Raw genomic sequence first — 24206 nt, 5'->3', positions numbered from 1 at the left:
GACTTGGCTCTTAGCATCACGTTGCCAAAGTATTGGAGCTTCAGCATCAGTCCTTCCAATGAATATTCAGGGTTGATTTCTTTTAGGATTGATTGGTTTGATCTCCTTATAGTCCAAGGGAGGACTCTTCAAGAGTCTTCTCCAACACCACAATTTGAAAGCATCAATTCTTCGGTGCTCAACCTTCTTTATGGTCCAACTTTCACATCCATACATGACTACTGAGAGAAACCACAGCTTTGACTATACAGACCTTTGTTGGCAAAGTGAAGTCTCTGCTTTTTAATACACTGTCTATGTTTGTCATAGCTTTTCTGCCAAGGAGCAAGTGTCTTTTAATTTCATGCAGTCACTGTCTGCAGTGATTTTGGAGCCCAAGTCTGTTTGCACTTTTCCCCCATCTATTTGCCATGAAGTAATGGAACAAGATGCCATGAAAAACAAATAGGGTATGTTTAAATATATTTTTCTAATCCAACTAATGAACTCTTATTAAGCACTGACTGAGATCCACAAATACTTGAGAGGTCGTGATATAGAGAAACCCTCAGAACGACACAAGTCAAGACAGTGAGGCTTCCCAAAGACAGAACTCTGATGTCTACCCTTTCTTGCTCAGAGAGGAAGCTCAGAAACCTGGTATCCATTGCCACCAAAACTTTCCTCCGTCCCCACAAGCTCATGACCATGCTCCAGAGCATTCGTGAGTATTACCCAGACTTGACCGTGATTGTGGCTGATGACAGCAAGGAGCCCCTGAAAATTAATGACAGCCATGTGGAGTATTACACCATGCCCTACGGCAAGGTATGTTCCTCCCGGGTGGGGAGACAGATGAATCCTGGGACAAGAGGGCCTCAGGCAGAGTCAGGTCCTTACCCAGGAGGGGCCAGCTTCAGTAGACTTCGAAAGGCAGCAAGATCCTGGCATGGGAGGGTGTGGAATTCTCCTCTGAGTCCTTTTACTGACTTCAAAGTCACAGAGAAATCGGGTCACTTTCCCTTTTCTGCATTAACAGGGTGGTTAATCCACCTTTTCTCATGCATGGTTTAGAAATTGATTGTGATCCTTCTAAGTGACTTGCAGCGTCTGACAGTCTAGTTTCCTGGCTTGCAGGTCCAAGAGCAGAGAAACTGCTCATCCCTATCATTTCACCCTCCCTGATGCGTCTCCTCCACTCACGTTCCTTCAATCAAAGGAGGAGGTGGACATGATGCACACCAGAGTGCCCCTCCCCGCCGCAACAGCTTCCAGGCTACATGAGGGGAAAGGGCTTGAGAGCCCAGAGACTCTGTCCTGTGAAAAGAGACTCCCATCAGTCCATATTGGCCACAGGGCCAAGGAAGGACTCTCCCCTTTCTTGGTCTCAGTGTTTGACCCAGAGAGCCCCTGTCCTTCTCCCAGTGTCTCTGAGGCATGGACTCCCTTTAACCTAGAGGTTCCCGACCACTGTTTGGGGTGCAGTGCAGCGTGGCTCTTGAGAACTGAGAAAGCTGCCAGGTGACGCTGATAGGTGGCAGGGCAGAGGCCACCACCATCTAACCTCACTCTGCTCACAGGGTTGGTTTGCTGGTAGGAACCTGGCCATATCTCAGGTCACCACCAAATACGTTCTCTGGGTGGACGACGACTTTCTCTTCAGTGACCAGACCAAGATTGAGGTGCTGGTGGATGTCCTGGAGAAGACCGAACTGGATGTGGTAAGGGAGAGCTGCTGGTTCTACCTCCTCTGTGTGACAAGCCAGAGGGGAAGGGAGGGAGAAGGGCAGAGAGGGAAGTGTTCAGGGGAGAAGAAGAGGGAGAGAGGTGGGGGGAGCCAGTGCAGGAGGAGATGAGGGGCTGAGACCTGCACGTGGGAGTCAGATGTGCGAGTTCTGCTTCTGCCTCCATTCTTAATTTTCTTTGAGCGAATTACACCAACCCCCATCCCCCAAACGCACCACTGTTCCGTCTTTGAAATGTCGTGTTCATGCATCACTTCTAACTTCCTCCCTGCAGTGGTGGGAGAAGGCAGGCAGGGCTCTGGTTCTGTCACACACCCTTACACACAGCAAATGGCACAAAGCTGCGAAAGCACGCGTAGCCTTAATGAGATTAAAAAAGATAACAAAAACATCAAAAACCCATTCACATACAGGAAAGAGAAGAAAAATGTGACAATAATTAATAATACTGTATTATATCTTGAAATTTGCCGAGATGACTATACTGTATAGAGATGATGGATCTGTTAATTAGTTTGAGTGTGGTGATCTTTTCGCAATGTACACATCTATCAAAACATGTATAACCTCAAAATATGCAATTTTAATATGTCAAAGAAAAAGCTGTTAAAAAGAAGGAAAATGGATAAGAAGTAGCACAGTGACCGTGGTTATCTCTTACTCCAAGCGGACAGTCCCCAAAGTGTCTGGCTTGACTAAGATGTCTCTAGAGACCCAATCACAGTAGCGTAAATGACATAGAAGGTACAGTTCCTGCCCTTGTAATGAGAGCTGGTGCTGGACTCTCCTTCCAGAGGCATCCTGAACCAGCTCCATTCCCCGTTGTTCGTCCATTTTTGTTGTCCTCGGCTGTATGGTCAGAAGAAATGGGGAAAGAGGGGAATTGAAAGACAAGCAGTTTTCTTTTAAGAGTGTGATATTTATAAAAGTAGCAAGCATCTGTTTTAAACTACATCTTTTCAGCCAGGACTTAAGACACATGGTCAAAACTTGCAAGGGAAGCGGGAAATTTTCAACTTTGGTGGGATAGTAGCTAGACCTTAATTTCGTTCATCAAAACTCAGTCCATTTACTAAGAGGAGGAGAGAAAGAATAGGGGACAGCAGACAGCACACTGCTGTGTCCCTCTGGGTGGTTATGATGGTTCAGGAACAGATATACTTGCCTGTCCTGTTTTGCTTAGGCTCCAATATAGAGATGTACTCATCTCCCATGAGTGCAGGGGTAGGCATCGCAGAGAGGTGAGCCAAGAACAGAAAATGGGAGGAAGGAGCCTGAGACAGATGGCTGGCTGCAGGGAGTCCACATAGGGACCCTTGGATATGCAGGCTGCCTCTCGCCTGCACCCAAACACTGCTTCTCCTACCAGAAGGGAGTGAGCCACCTGGAAAGAGTGAGCTTGCAGGAGGGTAAGCACAGCAGAGTTGTCTGCCCTTTGGACTTGGTGTAGGCCTAGTGTGAAGGGTAGATAGAGAAAGGGTGTGATTCTTGTCATAACAGGTTCAATCCAGTGAGGCTTCCTGGCAGGGGCTACATGGGTATCGTCTGTTCTCTAACGCAGATTTCTCTGCCCACTGGCTAGGTCGGTGGCAGTGTGCTTGGAAATATGTTCCAGTTTAAGCTGTTCCTGGAGCACAGTAAGAACGGGGACTGTCTCCATCGGCGGACAGGATTTTTCCGGCCCCTGGACGGCTTCCCCAACTGCGTGGTGACCAGCGGCGTTGTTAACTTCTTCCTGGCCCACACAGAGCGGCTCCAAAGAGTTGGCTTTGACCCCCGCCTGCAGCGAGTGGCTCACTCAGGTGGGAAGGCTGGGGGGGAGAGGAGGGAGCTGGGCTGTGGACTGACCTCAGAAGTCTGCTCTCCCCCAGGGAGGGAGGGAGGGCCGTGTGCCACAGATTCAGGCAGCTTGCCCATTCTCCCCAAACTGGGGAGCCCACAGTTTCCCCTGCCTCCCTCCACTCTCTCTGCCTTCTTGCCTCCCACAGGCTATTCCTCCTTCTCTGAGATACCCTTCCCCTTCCTCTCCCTACAGCTCTGGCCCCTACCTGCTGCTGCACCTCCATCTCCAGACTTCCTTTCCTCTGTAACTGCAGCTGATGAACTTCCTGTCTTAAATTGCCCTCAGTCCTGGAGTCCCCAGTTCCATCCAGTTGGAGCTAATCTGTGTCTCTCTATCCATATCAGTCTGTCCTTCTAATTCATTAGCCTGGGCAGGTGGGTCCACATGGGTGGAACCACCCCAAGGGTGTAAACCGTGTCCCCTCCCCCGACTCTCCTTCCGGACCTGCAATAGGGCCCTGGGTCTGTGGCTTGAAGGTCACATTTCCTTCTCTTGCTTCCCCTCTCTTGGCAGAGTTCTTTATTGATGGGCTTGGGAGCCTGCTCGTGGGGTCCTGCTCAGATGTGATTATAGGTCACCAGCCCCATTCTCCAGCGGAGGACCCAGACCTGGCAGCTCTGGAGAAGACCTACAACATATACCGGACCAACACCAATAATGAGATCCAGTTCAAGCTAGCTCTCCACTACTTCAAGAACCATCTCCAATGTGCCACATAAAGATGCCTGGGCATTGGCAAAGTGCTGTGTCAACCAGTTGCAAGTATCTAAAACAGAGGAACTGGAGGATGAGCTATGAAAAATGTGAACTCCTGATAAGATGAATAGGGCAGATGGGTCTGGCTCAGTTGCTGTAGATCATTAGAAATGGACCAATCACAGATCAGGGTAATGGAGATTGTATTAATAATAATTATTATTGATCACCATTTGTGAATCACTTGTACACACCTGATGCAAAGACCTGACTCATTTGAAAAGACCCTAATGTTGGGAAAGATTGAAGGCAGGAGGAGAAGGGGACAACAGAGGATGAGATGGTTAGATGGCATCACTGACTCAATGGACATGAGTTTGGGTAAACTCCGGGAGTTGGTGATGGACAGGGAGGCCTGGCGTGCTGCGGTTCATGGGGTCACAAAGAGTCGGACACGACTGAGTGACTGACCTGAACTGAACTGAACTGTGCATATAGTGGTGGTGGTGGTGGTTTAGGTAACAAGTCGTGTCCAACTCTTGTCTCACATCATCTCATGCAAAAGAGCACATGATGGGCTGGTATCCTTGATCAAAAGGATTGGTATCCTTCTGGGTCCTTGAGGGATATTTGGTGGGTATTACATCGCAGATCATCTCCAGCATCAACTATCATCCACAGATTTTTATTTGGTCCTACTTTGTGGACTCAAATAATGTGAATAACCCAGAGTCCTTAACCTTGAGGAAGTGGCAGCCTGGTTCAGTTCATTCCATTAGTAGCATTCAGCAGCCAGGCTCAGAGGATCAGAGGAGAGAGAGCTCACAAGGGCAGGTGAGGAGGGCTCTGTGGAGTCAGCTTACCTGGAGTCCAGCACATGGATGGGATGCAGGAAGGTGGAGGGTAGAAATCACTGGGGTAGTCCACTCACTGCTGGAATAAAGCTTTCCCTGGCATCAGATACGTACCATAAAGACACACTCCAGAATGCCTGGGATTGAACTTGGAACTTGTGCTGAGTTACTTTGTAAGCGCAGTGGCCAAGCCACTAAATTCCAGGGCCTTAACATCAGTTGCTTACTACTCAAGATTGACGTCATCTGCAGAATGGAGCCATCATGACGACATGGGTTTTCTCTGTTATCTTGGGAGTCAGTGGATTCTCCCACTGCTGCACTGCTTTTTTCTACTCTTTCCTACTGAAGACAGCCACGGTAGCTCAAAATCTCTGAAAAATGTGTGAGATGTTAATTCATGAAAAATGTTTTGGTATTATTAAATTATTAAAAATAATTTTTAAAAATACTGCATGCTCTATCTCTTTGACAGCCACAATTCCTATTAGTATATTCAAGGCTCTGAGAAGTCCTGCTGTGAAGAAATTGATTCAGCATTTCTCAGATATGGATACAGACTGGCCATCAATTTTTTGTTCTCCCAAACACAAATAAAGCACATACCTCATTCCATTGTATATGTCATAATGATTCTGTTGCAAAAGTTTTATAACTTTTAACTAATGTGCATAACCATTTAGTACAGTAGTATATGTATTTTATGTATAATACCATAGCTATAAAGGGAGACGATGTTGGCTTGCTCCATTCAGTACTGTCCTTAGACCCAGGCAAGATGAGACCCTACCTGTGCTTTAGAGAACTCTGCATATCACAGACACGTGTATTTATTTTAAAAACCAAACAGACTCACAGAAGAAGAGATCAGATTTGTGGTTACCAGAGGCAGGTGGTGGAGGAAGGGAAGATTGGATGAAGGTGGTCAGAAGATATAGACTTCCAGTTATAAGATAAATAAGTACGAGGGCTGTAGTGTACAGCATGATAAATATAAGTAATGCTACTGTGTGTTATATATGAAAATGGTTAAGAGAGTAAATCCTAAGAGTTCTCATCACAAGAAAAAAATATTATTTTTCTATTTAATTTTGTATCTATATGAGATGGTAGATATTCACTAAACTTATGGTGATAATCATTTTATGATATCTGGAAGTCCAATCATTATGCTCTACATTTTAAACTTTAACAGTTGTAGTTGATGTTTTTGTTCAGTCACTCAGTTATGTTTGACTTCTTGCCACCCCATAAATTGCAGCACGCCAGTCCTTTACCATCTCCCTGAGTTTGCACAAATTCATGTCCATGACGCCATCCAACCATCTCATCCTCTATTGTCCCCTTCTCCTCCTGCCTACAATCTTTTCCAGAATCAGGGTCTTTTCCAATGACTTTGGCTCTTTACATCAGGTGGCCAAAGTATTGGAGCTTCAGCTTCAGCATCAGTCCTTCAGTGAATTTTCAAGGTTGATTTTCTTTAGGATTGATTGGTTTGGTCTCCTTGCAGTCCAAGGGACTCTCAAGAGTCTTTTCCAGCACCACAATTCAAAAGCATTAATTCTTCAGCACTCAGCCTTCTTTATGGTCCAACTCTCACATCCATACATGACTAGAGGAAAAACCGTAGCTTTGACTATGGGGATCTTTGTCAGCAAAGTAATGTCTCTGCTTTTTAATATGCCTGTCTATGTTTGTCATAGCTTTTCTTCCAAGGAGCAAGTGTCTAATTTCATGGCTACAGTCACCGTCCGCAGTGATTTTGGAGCCCAAGAAAATAGTCTGTCACTGTTTCCATTGTTTCCCCGTCTGTTTGCCATGAAGTGATGGGACCAGATGCCATGACCTTAGTTTTTTGAATGTTGAGTTTTAAGCCAGCTTTTTCACTCTCCTCTTTCACCTTCATCAAGAGGCTCTTTAGTTCCTCTTTACTTTCTGCCATAAGGGTAGTGTCATCTGCCTATCTGAGGTTATTGATATTTCTCTCGGCAATCTGGATTTCAGCTTGTGCTTCATCCAGCCCAGCATTTTGCATGATGTACTCTGCGTGTAAGTTAAGTAAGCAGGGTGACAATGTACAGCCTTCACAGACTCCTTTCCCAATTTGGAACCAGTACGTTGTTCCATGTCCAATTCTAACTGTTGCTTCTTGTCCTGCATACAGGTCTCTCAGGAGGCAGGTAAGGTGGTCTGGTATTTCCATCTCTATAAGAATCTTCCACAGTTAGCTGTGATCCACACAAAGGCTTTAGTGTAGTCAGTGAAATAGAAGTAGATGTTTTACTGGCGTTCTCTTACTTTTTCTGTGATTCAACGGATTTTGGTAATTTGATCTCTGGTTCCTTTGACTTTTCTAAATCCAGCTTGTGCATCTGGAAGTTCTGGGTTCAGACTGCTGAAGCCTAGCTTGAAGGATTTTGAGCAATACCTTATTAACATGTGAAATGAGTGCAATTGTGCGGTAATTTGAACATTTTTTGGCATTGTCCTTCTTGGGGATTGGAATGAAAACTGACCTTTTCCAGTCCTGTGGCCACTGCTGAGTTTTCCAAATATGCTGGCATGTTGAGTGCAGCACTTTAACAGCATCATCTTTTAGGATTTGAGATAGCTCAGGTAGAATTCCATCACCTCCACTAGCTTTGATCATAGTGATGCTTCCTAAGGCCCACTTGACTTCATACTTTAGGATGTCTGTTTCAAGGTGCATGATCATACCATCGTGGTTATCCGGGTCATTAAGAGATCTTAATGAACTTGTATAGTTCCTCTGTGTATTCTTGCCACCTCTTTTTATTATCTTCTGGTTCTGTTAGGTCCATATCATTTCTCTCCTTTATTGTGCCCATCTTTGCATGAAATGTTCTCTTGGTATCTCTAATTTTCTTGAAGAGATCTCTAGTCTTTCCCATTCTATTGTTTTCCTCTATTTATTTGCGTTGTTCACTGAGGAAGGCTTTCTTATCTCTCTTTGCTATTCTTTGGAACTCTGCATTCAAATGGGTATATCTTTCCTTTTCTCCTTTGCCTTTCCGCCTCTCTTCTTTTCACAGCTATTTGTAAGTCCTCCTCAGACAACCATTTTGCCTTTTTGCGTTTCTTTTTCTTGGGGATGGTCTTGATCACTGCCTCCTATACAATGTCATGAACCTCCATCCATAGTTCTTCATGCACTCTATCAGATCTAATCCCTTGAATCTATTTGTCACTTCCACTGTATAATTGTAGGGGATTTGATTTAGGTCATACCTGAATGACCTAGTGGTTTTCCCTGATTTCTTCAATTTATACAGTGCTGTTGGTCAATTATATCTCAATAAAACTGAAGGAAAAGAACAAACACATGTGTTTACTTATGCTGGGCATCTCTGTCACTCAGGATCTAGTGCTCAGCACCAGGACAGCATAATCTGTTTCCCTAAATATCTGCTCTGAGACTAGACACTGTCCAGGCCCCAGAGAAATGCATCTCTATTCCTCTTGCCCTGTGTTCTCAAAACAAAAGACGGTTGCATCCAAATGCACTGAAAGTCTGAGGACAGTGCTTTGAAATGTAGGTAAGATCTGAGCAGCAAAGTGCTTAGGTAAAAAAAAAGACACATTTTTAAATTTGTCAAATTCTTCCTCTCAAGTAACAATAAAGTCTTGCTCACTACCTAGTGTGTATTTTCTTGCCTTTTAATGCATGGTTACAAAAGTGCTAGAAAATTAGTGTGCTGTTCACAATTGCATGTGTGGCTTAAGAACATTTAAAAATAGTAAGCAATTTTTATTCTTTAATTTTTATACATGTGGTTCCAGCTGTATCATGCTTAAGTTTTCAAAACTTAAATCTAACTATAAAAACAACAGCTTTACAATATTTTGGATTTTGCCTTTTAAAGATAAATTTGTCAAGGTAAGAGGATAGTGAAAGTCATTATTCAGTCATGTCCGACTCTTTGCAACCCCATGAACTATATAGTCCATGAAATTCTCCAGGTCAGAATACTGGAGTTATGCTTTTCCCTTCTCTAGGAGATCTTCCCAACCCAGGGATCAAACCCAGGTCTCCCACATTGCAGGCAGATTCTTTACCAGCTGAACCACAAGGGAAGACAAGAATACTTAGTGAGTAGCCTATCCCTTCTCCAGCAGATCTTCTCAACCCAGGAATCGAGCCAGGGTCTCCTGCATTGCAGGACCTATCTGGGAAAATTTTACTTTAACAGTTTGCTAGCTTTAGTTATTATAGCTTTTACATGTATAAAAATAATTAAAATATACTTTAAATATTGAGACATTTAATTTGTCCCAGGCCTGGTTCCCCACTCCCCCCCAAAAAACTCTGTCTTCCTCATGAATTGCTTGCAGCATGGCATGTGGGGCCTTAGTTCCCTGATCAGGGATCAAAACTTTGTCCCCTGCAGTGGAAGCATGGAGTCTTAACCAATGGACCACCAGGTAGGTCTCTTGCATTCTTGATACAGGGAGATAGAGGTCATGGCAACTGTAGCATCTTTGAACATCCTCCAGCAGGGACTGCTGTGATGTGCTGCAGTTACCATCAGTAGGCTCCAGGAAAATCTTCCTTGTTCCCAAGATCTGGAACCTTCTACTCCAGCCAAGACTCCAAGAAGAGTTCTTAAAGTGGAGGATGTTTGCTTAAACCATGAGCCAGTTCTCCAAGAAAATTTCTCTAGGAATAGATCAAATTCCCAGAGAGTGTGTGTGACTCCACATCCTGGTCTTACTATATTGGATCAAGAGAAGCTGAACCACTAACCAAGCCGATTGTTTCTCTTGGAATGTGAATTGGATCTGAAAACATCAAGTGGGTGACTGCACAGCGGAGTGCTCCCATATGCTATTTGGACTGGGGAGCAGAAAAGTTTGCTAGACTGCAGTGAGAAAAGGAATTCAACATAAGCACAAAGAGAAGCTGAAATGAGAGACTTCTGGCAGCCTTCTGGTTCTTGCCTGAGGTCTGGCTATCATCCTGCCCTGGGGTTTTGTGAAACACTATATCCTTATAATTCTTTTTTTCTTAACTTAATTTGAGTTGCTTCCTGTAACTTACAAGCAAAGTGTCCTAAATAATACAACTATTCTGTGTATCAGTGTGTTTTCAAAACAGGCATAAATAAAATGTTTTCTCTTTGGGTAGTTTGGAAGCCAAAATCAGGTCGTGGAGAATAACCCCTGCATGGGCCTCCCTCCAGTCTTGAATTTCAGACACAATCTGATCCAAGAGCAGCCTGGATCAAACCAATAACAAAGGTATCCTTCCAGGACAGTGAAGGGCCTCTGCTACTTCCTGCTAAACAACAAATTCCTGGACTGATGGACATGCCTGCATGCTAAGTTGCTTCAGTCGTATCTGACGCTTTGCGACCCTGTGGACTGTAGCGCCTCTGTCCATGGGATTCTCCAGTCAAGAATACTAGAGTGGGTTGCCATGTCCTCCTCCAGGAGATCTTCCTGACCCAGAGACTGAACCTGTGTCTCAGGTCTCCTGCATTGGCAGAGGTGGGTTCTTTACCACTAGCGCCACCTGTGAAGCCTGAGACAAATTGGTGCAAATAATTGTGTGGGCCCCCAGGGGGAGCTCAGGTTTCCCTGAGCTGTTTAGCATATGGGAGCACTCCGCTGTGCAGTCACCCACTTGATGTTTTCAGATCCAATTCACATTCCAAGAGAAACAATCAGCTTGGTTAGTGGTTCAGCTTCTCTTGATCCAATAAGAACTCTTCTTGGAGTCTTGGCTGGAGTAGAAGGTTCCAGATCTTGGGAACAAGGAAGATTTTCCTGGAGCCTACTGATGGTAACTGCAGCACATCACAGCAGTCCCTGCTGGAGGATGTTCAAAGATGCTACAGTTGCCATGACCTCTATCTCCCTGTATCAAGAATGCAAGAGACCTACCTGGTGGTCCATTGGTTAAGACTCCATGCTTCCACTGCAGGGGACAAAGTTTTGATCCCTGATCAGGGATCTAAGGCCCCACATGCCATTTCCGTTTCCCCTCTACTAAGTCCCACTCCCCAGCTCTGGAAAGGAAAATTTCTATGAGTTTCAGAAAGAGGAATCCTGTTGGCTACTGGGCTAGTGGCCTTTTTCTTGGATACATGAGGTGTGTCCATTTCATGTGACTGAAGTAGAAATGGGACGGGGGTTTGCCTCCTTTTGGATACTCTCCCTGACTCAGGAAAGTATCTCCCCAATTGTTTTTTGATTATCAATTGACCAACAATATGTACAAGCCACTATAAAGGGGATCTATGAGAATGCATTTGTCTGCGTGTACCAGAAGCTTGACCCAAACTGTCTTAAACTGTCTCATATATAGTTTGAAGCCCAGAGGTGGAGCAGACCACAGGTTTCCTGTCATTGACAGGAATAGGCATTAGGGATTCCAAGCCCTGGCAGTGGAGGGGGCACCTTGCTTAGCCCATCTAGCACTGCCCAGAACAATCCAGGTTCTTCTAAGAGGAGTCACCTTGTCCGTTACATTCCTGTTCCCCATCTGAGTGAGCATTGGGCAGGGTGACCCTTCTGAGGCCTCCACAGCCATAACTGCCTACTTCCTGCTAGTGCTGTTCACAAGTCCGGGATTGGCCGCAGGAGTTAAAACACATTAGCTGTTATCATCCAGGTTTTTTGTTTTTATCAGTCAGATTTTTAAGGAAACGATTGCCAATGAGATCTCATTGGAAATTCCTTTCTTTTATTTCAGTCCAGACATCTTGTCTAGACAGTCTTGGAAACTAGGAAATCCATTCTGGTAACCACAGGTCTCCACACCTGGCCTTTGCCGTGATACTATCATCTAAGTTATAGTCATCTAAGGTACAGAGAGACCATCAATAATCTCTTCGCCCCCAGGTTTTTCCTCTTCATGGGTAGAAAATGTTTAAAGCACTGCAGTGTAATAGGCTAGGCTTTTGCTCCAGTGGGTCTCCTGCTAAGTCTTCTGTCTCTGCTGGTGCTTTCTCCCGGGGGGTAGATTTCAGCTTTTCTAGTCCTAAAGGCTCCACATTACAGGACATCCAGTAAACCTGGATTGCAAGCCACTCTTAGCAAAGCCATAGCATACCTGCTTTAAAACAGGCTGCCTCAGCCTAAAACTCCTCTGTATCGCAGGACCATCATGAAGATGGCATGAAATCACCAACATGTGCCAACATCCTGTTTTTTTCCTACCATTTGCCATTATTAATATTGATGTTGATATTGATATTGATATCCTACAGTCTTGCTAGGCCCATAGTCTGTGTTCCAGACTCCAGCAACAGTTTCAGGATCAGCTTCCAAGGAAGTCACTGCTGTCTACCCCAGTTTTTCTGCTCAAACCTACACCTAATGACCTTCACAGTGTTTTTGTCTATATACAGCTCTTTTTCTTAATCCTTTGTCTGGATGCTTCAACCACCTTTCTGGCCTTCAGCCTCCTGTTCCAGCTTCAGACAAGTCCGCTATATAAAACCTATATCCCTGAAACCTCTTTAAATTTTACCAAGGTATTATCAGTTTTCATTATGTAATTGAGTAGTCTGTATAACTGCACAAGCCCCTCTATCCCATGTGCTTGGAAATATCCCTGATCTCTGCATGTAAGAACACAGGTATTAATAAAAAGAATAATTTCGACTTGATTGAAACTAAAACCTCTGCTATACAAAAGACACTATTTTTCCTTGGTTGTGTGGCTTGTGGGATCTTAGTTCCTCGACCAGGGATCAAACCCAGGCATTCAGCAGTGAAAAGGTAGAGTCTTAACCACTGGACCACCAGAGAATTCCCAAAAAGACACTATTAAGAAAGTAGAAAGACAAGCCATAGACTGGAAGAAAATATCTTCAGTATAAATATTTGACAAAGGATCCAGATACATTAGGTTCAAACTGGAAACAACCCAAATGTCCATCAACTGAAAAATGAATGAACAAACTGGTGTATTCATAGAATGGAATACTCAGCACTGAAAATCATAATGCTAGTATATAAAATGACATGGATGAATCTTGAAAAAATGTTTAGCAAAAGAAGTGAAGTGGTAGTTGCACAGTCGTGTCTAACTGTTTGTGACCCCATGGACTGTAGCCTGCCAAGCTCCTCTATCCATGGGATTCTCCAGGCAAGAATACTGGAGTGAGTTGCCATTTCCTTCTCCAGGGTCTTCCCAACCCAGGGATTGAACCCCGGTCTCCTGCGTTGCAGGCAGATTCTTTACTATCGGAGCCACCAGGGAAGCCAGACACAAAAGATACTGCAAAACAGTATATGTATACAATAATAATAGGCAAAACTAATTTCTGATAATAGAAACCAGAGTAGTGATTTCAGTAAAGACTGGAAAAAAGGATCAGAGAACTTTCTGGAGTGATGGAAATGCCCTATATCTTGATCTAGTTGGTGATCATAAAAATGTATACATTTGTGAAACATAATTGATTTCTTCAGTTAAGGTATGTGCATTTTCCTTAACATAAATAATATCTCAATAAAATGATTTTTAAAAAGTGAGGTGGAGGGCTTCCCTGGTGGCTCAGTGGTGAAGAATCCACCTGCCAAAGCAGGATGCACGTATTCGCTCCCTGATCTGGGAAGATCCCACAAGCCACAGAGTGACTAAGCCCATGTACCACAACTATTGCACTTGTACTCTAGAGCCAGGGGACCACAACTACTGAAGCCCGCGTGCCCTAGAGCAATAAAAGCCACCACAAAAAGAAGTCCGCACACCACAACTAGAGAGTAGCCCCCACTTGCTGCAACTAGAGAAAGCCAACATGCAGCAATGAAGACCCAGGCCAGCCAGAAAAAAATGAAGTGGCTCAGATTTCCTCATCAGAGCCTGGGGAATGCCAGACTCAGAGCAGGGGGCTGGACAGGAAGGGTTGGGATGTGGCCAGTGGAGACTCAGGGCATGTCACCCTGCGCAAGTCGGCACTGGTGGCTTCCCTGGCATAATCAGGGGTCACAAGGCAAGATAGTGACTTGTGGCAGGTCTCACGTATCCTGGGTGGCCAGGAAAAAGAGCAAGGCTCATTCTATCCTTTAACTGTGAGCATCCGAACATGGTTACAGGAAACAGACTGAACAGCCTTGAGAGTGAATAGGAACACTTTCCACCTTGACCACTCAAAGCATTATCGTCCCTACTCCATGGTCTGTTCACTTACAGGCTCGTAAGAGATGGGAGAATATCTTTAAAGTTCCTAATCCTGGACTTCACCCCTGTTTTCTTAAACCCTGGCCTCATTGTACTTTCTGGGGTACAATCTGCCCCAGTTCACCCCTCAGTCACAGGTGCCACAGCTGAAGCTACGCTAACCCCACCTCCAGCAGAGCCCTGAACTCCCCTAGCTCGGGAGCCACCTTGTGGAGGCTTGAGAGTCTATCCTCAAAGATGCCATGAGATGCCACACACGGCGGGTTAAAAGAAACTAGTTATACTGGGCCAGGGAGATTACATGTTGTCTCTGTTATCCTTTATATATATATATATATATATATATATATATATATATATATATATGTGTGTGTGTGTGTGTGTGTGTGTGTGTATGTGTGTGTGTGTGTAGTTTAAATATATATGTATTTAAAAAATAAATATACTAAAAAAATATATCGTGTGTATGTATGTGTGACGCTAAAGGGTCTCTGAACACAGAACTAGATTGTTGTTTCTTCTTCCTAAGTTCCCCTGTGCCCTCTAATGGGGTTCAGGGAACATGTCTGTTAAGACACTAGCCACGCTCAAAGATAAGCAAGTCCCAAGGAATTCATAGCCCGACCAAGGAGGAGAGGGAGGGAGGATGGGAGAGACTGAGCCACAGAACACAGTTTCTTGTAATTCCAATGAGTCATGACAAAAGTTGTAAGAGAGATGATTCTTTTACATCCCTCGGGGAATGAGAAAGTAGGGCTGGTAAGGTTTTGTTCAAGCTGAGAAAGAAGGTGGAGGGAATTGCAAAAGAAGAACTAGGGACTAGAGTAGGGAGAAGTGGGAATAGGAGGGCAGTGAATCCTTCTCTTTCATACTGGAGAGAGGAACTATGCATATACTTTCAAAAGATATAATCACCCTTTAGGAGTTTCTGCAGTAGCTTTTGAAAAATTAATTGCAATACACTTTAGCCTGTACTGAACCCTTGCAAGAAGAAACTAGACGGGAAGGCTGAAGTCCAGAGCTGCCCAAGTCATTTGATGTTAAGTCAAGTAGATATTATGTCACTCCAGCCTCGAGAGAGGGATACCCTTATCTCACCATAGAAACTCAAGGGGAATTTGGTTATTTCTTCAAAAAGGAAAATCGTTAATGTTTCTTCTAACAATATATGAGTTATATACGGGGGGGGGGGGGGGGGGGGGAGAAAAGTTCTCGTAAATTTACTCCCAGGAGATAACTGTCATCAACAGACCTTTTTGAATTTGGACTAAGCAGGTTCTTGACTATATGTAACAGAAAAGGACTCTAGGTACCTTCCATAGAAAAGGGGCTTATTAGGAGGACCTTACATAGTTCATAACAGCAGAGGGAAAGCAAATTCAGAAAGATGGGCAAGAATGAAGGGAAACTAGGCAACCAGGAACCTGCCAAGGTCAGGATCCTGGACAATCTACGAAGGATGCCGCGTCTGCTGCCAGTGGATACGGCATGGCTGCCATCACTGCCTCTGAGACCTGGCGTCACAGCCACCACCAGCAGCCAGCTAAGTTCTAAAATGTTCCTGCTTCTGGATTCTAAGTCCAGTTGCCCAGGGTAAGGACACACACTTTCACTCTGGCAGCCAGGAGCCTGGAGAGTATATCGCACAGTTCTGTCAGCCAGTCCCATACAGTGTTGAATCCCTCAAGAAATCATATGACCCAGGGCAAATATTCATTGTATCTGTATGCATTCAGCTTTTCTGTTTGTGTATAAGTGAGATTTTATTACACACAGGAATTGGTAAGTAGATTTTTGTTTTGGTTTGTTTAGAACAGTGTATCTTTTCATGCCAATATAATAATTTTCCCCTAAATTCTTGCACAGTATGTATTGTATAGATATTGTCAACATTTATTTAATCAATTTTCACACGACGGACATTTATTTTTATTCTTTACTATTATAAACCACACATCTGAGAACATTCTTGACCAACTGGCACTCATCCTAGTAGTCCCTAAGCATAAAGTTCCAAAAGTGAAACTGCTGAGCAAATGGCCTATAAAATTATCTGTCGCCAGATCGACCTTAGGAGACACTATCCATTTACACCTTAACTAAAACTTATAAGAAAGTCCAAAATCGACTATCTTTCACTGATCTGCTTCTAATTTTGTTAGAAGGAACCATCCACCAAGAGAGGGAAGTGGAAATGAGACGTTCTGTACTAAATTCTTGGCGCTCTAGCCACGTGGAACGTCAAGGAATCAGGTGCGGCGCACTTCCTGGCAGCGATTCGCGCTCGGGGCACCAGGGCCTTGAACCGCATTCGCACCACGTGCCAGTCGGCTTCCCTCCCGGCTCCGCCAAGATAACCTATCCAGAGCACCTTCTGCGTAAATAAATAAACAACACGAAGCCCAGGCCTCCTGCTGGAGAGCTGGAGGTCAGAGCCGGCCCTCTCAGGTCCAGCATTGCTAAGACCGATCCCGGCAGCCTGCCGCATTCCGTGCTTCCCCAAACTAGGTGAGGACCCCTGGGGGAGAGCAGAGAGGGAGAGGCGACAAGCAATGACACCCCGGGACCGGAAATGTATGGGACGCCGGGGATGCAGAAGCCCTCGCCGCTCCGCTTTGGCCTGCTCCTGCGGCTCGGGGCCCAGAGCCCACAGTTCAGCGCCGGCGGACACTGGGCATCTACTACTGCTTTCCAAAGGCAGCCTCACGCGCCCGCTATGTGGCTTGAGAAGACTCCCGGCCGCCTAAAGCAGCCAGCAGGTCCCATGGTGTAATGGTTAGCACTCTGGACTTTGAATCCAGCGATCCGAGTTCAAATCTCGGTGGGACCTCACCAAGCCTTTTGGTTCTCCAATTCCTATTTTGGAGGCCTCCGGCGGTAGTGGGTATCTTGTGCTGTGCCTTCTCCCCAGTGACCTATCGGACCGCGGTTTAGGCTCCCTCGGTCTTTCTCAGGATGCGTTCTTTTCAGGGTCGGCTTGAAGGTTGCCGCACGCATGCGCAAGAGCCCGGGCGGAAAAGTAAGCGTGACTGCGGGACTCGGAGCGGGACTTTACCCCGTAAGGTCTGTCAAAGGCGCCCGGAGGGTCTCCAGCATCCTGCTTCCGGCGGGGAGCAGCAGCAGGCTTCGGGTCTAGGAGACGCCCCCTGCCCGCGCAAGCTGCCTGGAATCCTTCTTCCCATTGGCTACCGTGCCAAACATTCTGCTCTGATAGCTGGGAACTAAATGACCGGCGCAAGCCGAGGGTGAGGGAGTAACCGGCGTGTGTTTGGGGATCGCTCCGCCCGGAAGTCGGTCTGATACCGAAATGTGTCTGGATAGTCCGCCACACGGACGGCAGACTTCGGGGTTGTTTGTCTTTCGGTCGGAAAAAAAAAAAAATCCCTTAGTCAAGGAATCCGTTCTTCAGTCCGTTTCGGCCGGTCAGGCTATCTACCAGCGGTTTCTCGTCGTATCGATGGGCTGTTTCTCCCGAGCAGAAGATAGGAATCTCCGTGGGATTCACCCACAAGGTTGAGCGAATCTCTTTTGGCGAATCTGTCCAGGGTCGGTATTTGGGTGCTGAGCACGCGCACGTGATTTGCAGGAAACGTTGTACCTCTGGGATAGCCGCGAAGAGAAGCGAATGGAGTGTTGTCTTCTGGGTTGGTATCTGGGTTTTAAGAGCTGTCTGTCTCTCGGGAATAAGTGACGAGGGAGCCCGCTGACGCATTTGTGATCTCCCTACAGGGTGACTGGCACTGTGATTATGTGGTCCCGCGCCTTGGGAGAATGCCATGGAAACAGAATACTCGCTCTGCTCTTCCTTTCTCTCATCCTGAGCACCCTTCCTCCCCAACCCACCCCACACACTGCTTAAACATTTGAATGGATTTGTGTGTATGGGCGATCCCAGCTTCAAAAATACCTAGGCATGAGAGGTGGGAGGATCTGCACTATCAAATAATAAAGTTTATTATCAACTCTTAAGCTGTAGGAATTAAGACAGTGTGGTACTAGGGCAGAGAAAGACATAGGAGTAGGACAGAATAGAGAGTCCAGATACAGATGCGCACGTACTTGGACAGTGATCTATGATAAATATAGTACAACAGAGCGGTGGGAAAAGGGCCTTTTTTCAATAAATTATTCTGGGATCATTGAGTGTCCATATGGAAAAATATGAAATCAAATTCCTCCCAGTTTACAATAACACAGCAATACATTCTAAATGAATTATAGATTTTAATGTGAAAAAAAAGCAATAAAGTTTTGGAATACAACGCAGGGGAATATCTTCATGACCTCAGGGTAGAGAAAGTCTTCTTAAGACACAAAAGATTCTAAAATCTTGATATATATCACCATATTAATATGATATTCTATGTTCTTATCAAAAGACCCCAATAAGGAAGTGAAAAATTAAGCCATAGAAAAGGAAAATATATTTGTAATGCCTAACTGACAATTTGTATCTAGAGTATATTAAAAACTCCTAAAATTCAATGAGAAAAAAAGAAACCTAATGGAAAATTACAAAAGACTTGAACTGGCACTTCATAAAAAAAAAAAAAAAAGGAAATCCAAAATAATCGATACATATGAGAAGACGGAACGCATCAATCATCAAGAAAATGCAAATTAAAAGCCCAGTGAGATACTATTATACACTTACCAGATTGACTATGCTGAATGCTGGGTTTCCCTGGTGGCTAAGTTGGCAAAGAATCTGCTGCCTGCAATGCGGGAGATCAGAGTTCGATCACTGGGTTGGGAAGATGCCCTGGAGGAGGGCATGGCAACCCACTCCAGTATTCTTGCCGAAAGTTGGACATGACTGAGCGACTAAGCATACAGCACATGCTGAATGTTACCGAGATTATGGAATACTGTGAATTCTCAGACAAGTAAGTTGGTGAGAAGTTGAAGATATCATACCCTGTAATATGGCAATTTTACTCTTGTGTGTGTGTGTTAAGTCGCTTCAGTTGTGTCTGATTCTTTGTGACCCTATGGACTGTAGCCACCTCAGGGGGCTCCTCAGTCTGTGGGATTCTTCAGGTAAGGATGCTGGCGTGTGTTACACCAGGGGATCTTCCCAACCCAGGGATCAAACCTGAGTCTCTTACGTCTCCTGCATTGGCAGGCGAGTTCTTTATCACTAGTGCCACCTGGGAAGCCCAATTCTACTCCTGAAAGAAATGAAGGTCTCTCAGTCGTGTCCAACTCTTTGTGACCCCATGGACTCTAGCCTTGCAGGGTCTTCTGTTCATAGAATTCTCCAGGCAAGAATACTAGAGTGGGAAGCTGTTCCCTTCTCCAGGGGATCTTCCCAACCCAGGCATCGAACCCAGGTCTCCCAAATTGCAGGTGGATTCTTTACCATCTGTGCCACCAGGGAAGCCCTAGACAGTGTATTTATTCCAAGACAGCATATTAAAATGCAGACATCACTTTGCCTACAAAGGTCTGTATAGTCAAAGCTATGGTTTTTCCTGTAGTCATCTATGGATGTGAGAGTTGGACCATAAAGAAGGCTGAACATGGAAGAATTGATGCTTTCAAATAGTGACGCTGGAGAAGACTCTTGAGAGTCCCTTGGACAGCAAGATCAAACTAATCAATCCTAAAGGAAATCAACCTTGAATGTTCATTGGAAGGACTGATGCTGAAGCTGAAACTCCAATACTTGATACGAAGAACCAAGTCATTGGAAAAGTCCCTGATGCTGGGAAAGATTGAGGGCAGGAGGAGAAGGGGACAACAGAGGATGAGATGGTAGGATGGCATCACCGACTCAATGGACATGAGTTTGAGCAAACTCCAGGAGATGGTGAAGGACATAGAAGTATATAGCATGCTGCAGTCCATGGGGTAACAAAGAGTCATACACCACTTAGTGACTGAACAACAACAACATATAGCCACAGAAATGTTTGCTTTTGTGCACTTAGAGACATGTGTAAGAGTGTTTTTGTCAACATAATAGCCAAAAATTGGAACTCAAATGTCCACCTACAGTAGAATGGATGAATAATTTGCAGTAAGGCCACACATCACACAGCAACAAAACAAATGGACAACTCCATGCCACAAAAGAAGATAGGTAGGAAAGGGTAAATAATGAATTGTTCCATTTGTTTAAAATTTCTAAACAGGAAAACTTTTTATTATCTAGAGCTGCAAACTTAAATAGTAAAATTATCCAGCAAAGCAGAGAAGTAATTCACATGTAAGTGAGGGTATGGAATATTTTGGGGAAGAGAGAGGGCTGTGGTCTTCCAGGGGTACTGATACTATTGTATTTTTTGTCCTTGGGTGGAAGTTACATAATTTGTTCACTTACAAATTTTTGTTAAAATGCACATTATGTTGTATGCACTATTCTGAACCTGTGTTATATTTCTCAGTTTAAAAAGTCAAAAAGTTGGAGAAGGAAATGGCAACCCACTCCAGTATTCTTGCCTGGAAAAATCCATGGACAGAGGAGTCTGGCGGGCTGAAGTCCATGGGATTACATGACTGAGCATGTGTGCACGAGGGTGGAGGGAGATGGGTTGGTAGCAATAAACTGGTAGAACTAAAAAAATAAAATAAAAATAAGAAGTCAAAAAGTGATAAACACGCTATGGAAAACAGTGTGGAGATTTCTTAAAAAACTGGAAATAGAACTGCCATATGACCCAGCAATCCCACTTCTGGGCATACACACTGAGGAAACCAGATCTGAAAGAGACACGTGCACCCCAATGTTCATCGCAGCACTGTTTATAATAGCCAGGACATGGAAGCAACCTAGATGCCCATCAGCAGATGAATGGATAAGGAAGCTGTGGTACATATACACCATGGAATATTACTCAGCCATTAAAAAGAATTCATTTGAACCAGTCCTAATGAGATGGATGAAGCTGGAGCCCCTTATACAGAGTGAAGTAAGCCAGAAAGATAAAGAACATTACAGCATACTGACACATGTATATGGAATTTAGAAAGGTGATAACGATAACCCTATATGCAGAACAGAAAAAGAGACACAGAAATACAGAACAGACTTTTGAACTCTGTGGGAGAAGGTGAGGGTGGGATATTTCAAAAGAACAGCATGTATACTATCTATGGTGAAACAGATCACCAGCCCAGGTGGGATGCACGAGACAAGTGCTCCGGCCTGGTGCACTGGGAAGACCCAGAGGAATCGGGTGGAGAGGGAGGTGGGAGGGGGGATCGGGATTGGGAATACATGTAAATCCATGGCTGATTCATATCAATGTATGACAAAACCCACTGGAAAAAAAAAAAAAAAAAAAAAGTGATAAACAACAAAGTCCTACTGGATAGCACAGGGACCTATAGTCAATATCCTGTGATTGGGGCTTCCCTGGTGGCTCAGTGGTAAAGAATCCTCCTGCCAATGCAGGAGATATGGGTTTGATCCCTGGTCTGGGAAGATCCCACATGCCGTGGAGCAGCTAAGGCCTTGTGGCACAGCTATTGAGCCTTTAACTCTAGAGCCCCAGAACAACAACTATCGAGACCACACGCCACCTCAAGAGAGGCCACCACAATGAGAAGCCTACATAGTGCACCTAGAGAGTAGCTCCCACTTGCAGCAACTAGAGAAAAGCCTGTGCAGCAATGAAGACCAAAGATAAAGACCAAAGCACAGCCAAAGATAAATAAAATTATTTTTAAAAATGTGTCCTGTGATAAACCATAGTGGAAAAGAATATGAAAAAGAATGTATTAGTATATATGTGTGTAACTAAATCACTTTGCTATACAGCAGAAATTAACATTGTAAATCAACTATACTTCAATAAAATAAATTAAAAAACAAGACAATACTCCAGTATTCTTGCCTGGAAAAGTCCATGGACAGAGGAGTCTGGCGGGCTGAAGTCCATGGGATTATATGACTGAGCATGTGTGCACAAGGGTAGAGGGAGATGGGTTGGTAGCAATAAAGTGGTAGAACTAAAAAAAAAAAAAAAAAACACAAGACAACAAACAAAAAAGTCAAAAAGTACCTGCCTAGAGACATGTTTCTGCCCTGGTCATAGATGAGGAATCTGAGATCAAAGTTTGTCCACAAAAAACAAAAAACAACAAAGTTTGTCCACAGAGTGGGAGTCAGGATAAAGCTCCTCTCTCAGTTCTGAGCCATCGGAACCATATTTAGAGGATCAGGTTCGATTCTAGGGATCACACAAAAGCACTGATAAATTTCATCCTGTTGCTAACTGCGTGACTGCATTTGGGTGAGAAGTTTAAATGCTCTGAAATGGTAACTCTGTGTGGTGATAAATGTGTTAACTAAATTATTGTGGTAATCATCTGGCAGTATATAATGTATAAAATCATTACTGTTGTACACCTAAAACTTATACATTGTTATATTTCAATTATATCTCAATAAAGCTGGAAACAATATTCTGTGCCTCATCTGTAAAAGGATAATAACAGTGCCTTTTACCTAGCAGTGCTGTGAGAGTTAGTAAAATCGTAAGCAAAAAGCTCTTTTCTTTGTGTCCCATCCACGATAGATTTAGTAACGATAACTACTAGAAAGATAACCAGAATAATAAAAACTCAGACTCTTGAGAAAAGAATAAATGCTCATTATGGGAAGGAAAATAAAATTTACAGGACACTTGTCAGTTGTCAGTTTATTTGCCTAGTTATTCCTAGTCTTGGTTGTAACAGAGGCAGAGAATGAGCACTCATGGGTGGAAGTTAAAGGGACAAATGGGAAGAACTTTTTAACAATTTGAGCTGTCCATCAATGGAACAGCCTTGAGAAATTTTGAGCTTTTGGTGACTGGAAGCCTGGAGTCAGGGAGCTCAAGGTCTTTGTCTCAGGGGTGTAGGATGATCCTGCCCTGAGATAGAGGTACCCTGCCTTCCACTCTGAGGTTTGATTCTGCTGTGAATCCTTGAGCCCACTCAGGACTTACTCACCAGGATCTATCTCATCATTTCTCTAGTGACTTTCACCATTTTTTTGTTTGTACCAAGATCCTCAGTAAGGTGTTCTATATTGCCAACCAGTTCACACATACACGAAGCTGAAATAGAAGTTTGAGAAACAATATTTACCTTTATTCCCTGTAAAAGTACACTCATATTTTCTGTGGTTTTTATTTATTTATTTTTTTAACTGATCACAATCTATTAAGTTGCTATCACAACCACACACTAATGGTTCTGAACCCATCACCATCCCCTCTTCCTTCCCCTACTAGCTCAGCTTCACTGAGACAACTCCACCCCCTGCCCCACATTTCCTTCCGTTTCCAGTCCCAATATCTGAGAGGAGAACTTTTCTCTCTGCCTCTCAAACAGTCTAAGGAGCCCTTCCCCCTGGTTTTACTCCTGTGAAGGGCCCCTAAGGACAGCATTGTCTGGAATATATCGCCTACAGGATGTCCTTGCCTGGAGTGGCCAGCAGAGGGACCAGCAGAGCTTCAGACCTCCAGGGAAGTCAGGTCTGTGCCTAGCCGGGCCTCTTCCCTATGCTAGATGCCCAGGGCTGTCCATTCATTATCTTGTTTATTTCATTTGTACATGACATAGTGTGTACTCAACACACAATGCCTGACCCATAGTAAGCCTATAAAGTAGAACCACGCAGTTATTCCACACCCATTCGTTGAGCACCTACTATGTTCTAGGTGCTGGAAAACACAGAAGTCAAAGACTTGATACCGGCCCTCAAGGAGCTTGAAACTTGACTAATAAATGGAAGGCTAAAAGAGAGTGTAAAATGAGGGACTTTGCTGGTGGTCCAGTGGCTAAGACTCCCTGCTCCCAAAGCATGGGGACTGGGTTCTATCCCTGGTCAGGCAACTAGATCCCACATGCCACAACTAAAGATCAAAGATACTGCATGTCACAACTAAGACCTGGCCACAACTAAAGATCAAAGATACTGCATGTCACAACTAAGACCAAAA

General features: G+C 44.3%; 1 protein-coding gene and 1 non-coding gene across 3 annotated transcripts in view; both read left to right on the top strand.

Moving 5' to 3' along the window:
• B4GALNT2 (beta-1,4-N-acetyl-galactosaminyltransferase 2 (SID blood group)) overlaps nt 1–5727 on the top strand; it is a 61538-nt gene extending 55811 nt beyond the window's left edge. For both annotated transcript variants that reach the window (XM_061143799.1, XM_061143800.1), the window contains exons 8-11: nt 620–807; nt 1560–1700; nt 3307–3526; nt 4081–5727. In XM_061143799.1, the coding sequence (XP_060999782.1) occupies nt 620–807; nt 1560–1700; nt 3307–3526; nt 4081–4286 (755 nt within the window). In that variant the 3' untranslated portion in view covers nt 4287–5727. The remainder of the gene's footprint in view (nt 1–619; nt 808–1559; nt 1701–3306; nt 3527–4080) is intronic.
• Nucleotides 5728–17029: 11302 nt separating this feature from the next.
• TRNAQ-UUG (transfer RNA glutamine (anticodon UUG)) lies at nt 17030–17101 on the top strand. The gene has a single exon. It is a non-coding gene; the product is annotated as a tRNA-Gln (tRNA).
• The last annotated feature ends 7105 nt before the right edge of the window (nt 17102–24206 follow it).

This window comes from Dama dama, chromosome 5, assembly GCF_033118175.1.
Source record: "Dama dama isolate Ldn47 chromosome 5, ASM3311817v1, whole genome shotgun sequence".
Classification (NCBI taxonomy): domain Eukaryota; kingdom Metazoa; phylum Chordata; class Mammalia; order Artiodactyla; family Cervidae; genus Dama; species Dama dama.
Note: the sequence above shows the minus strand (reverse complement) of the source record. Positions and strands in the feature narration are given on the sequence as shown.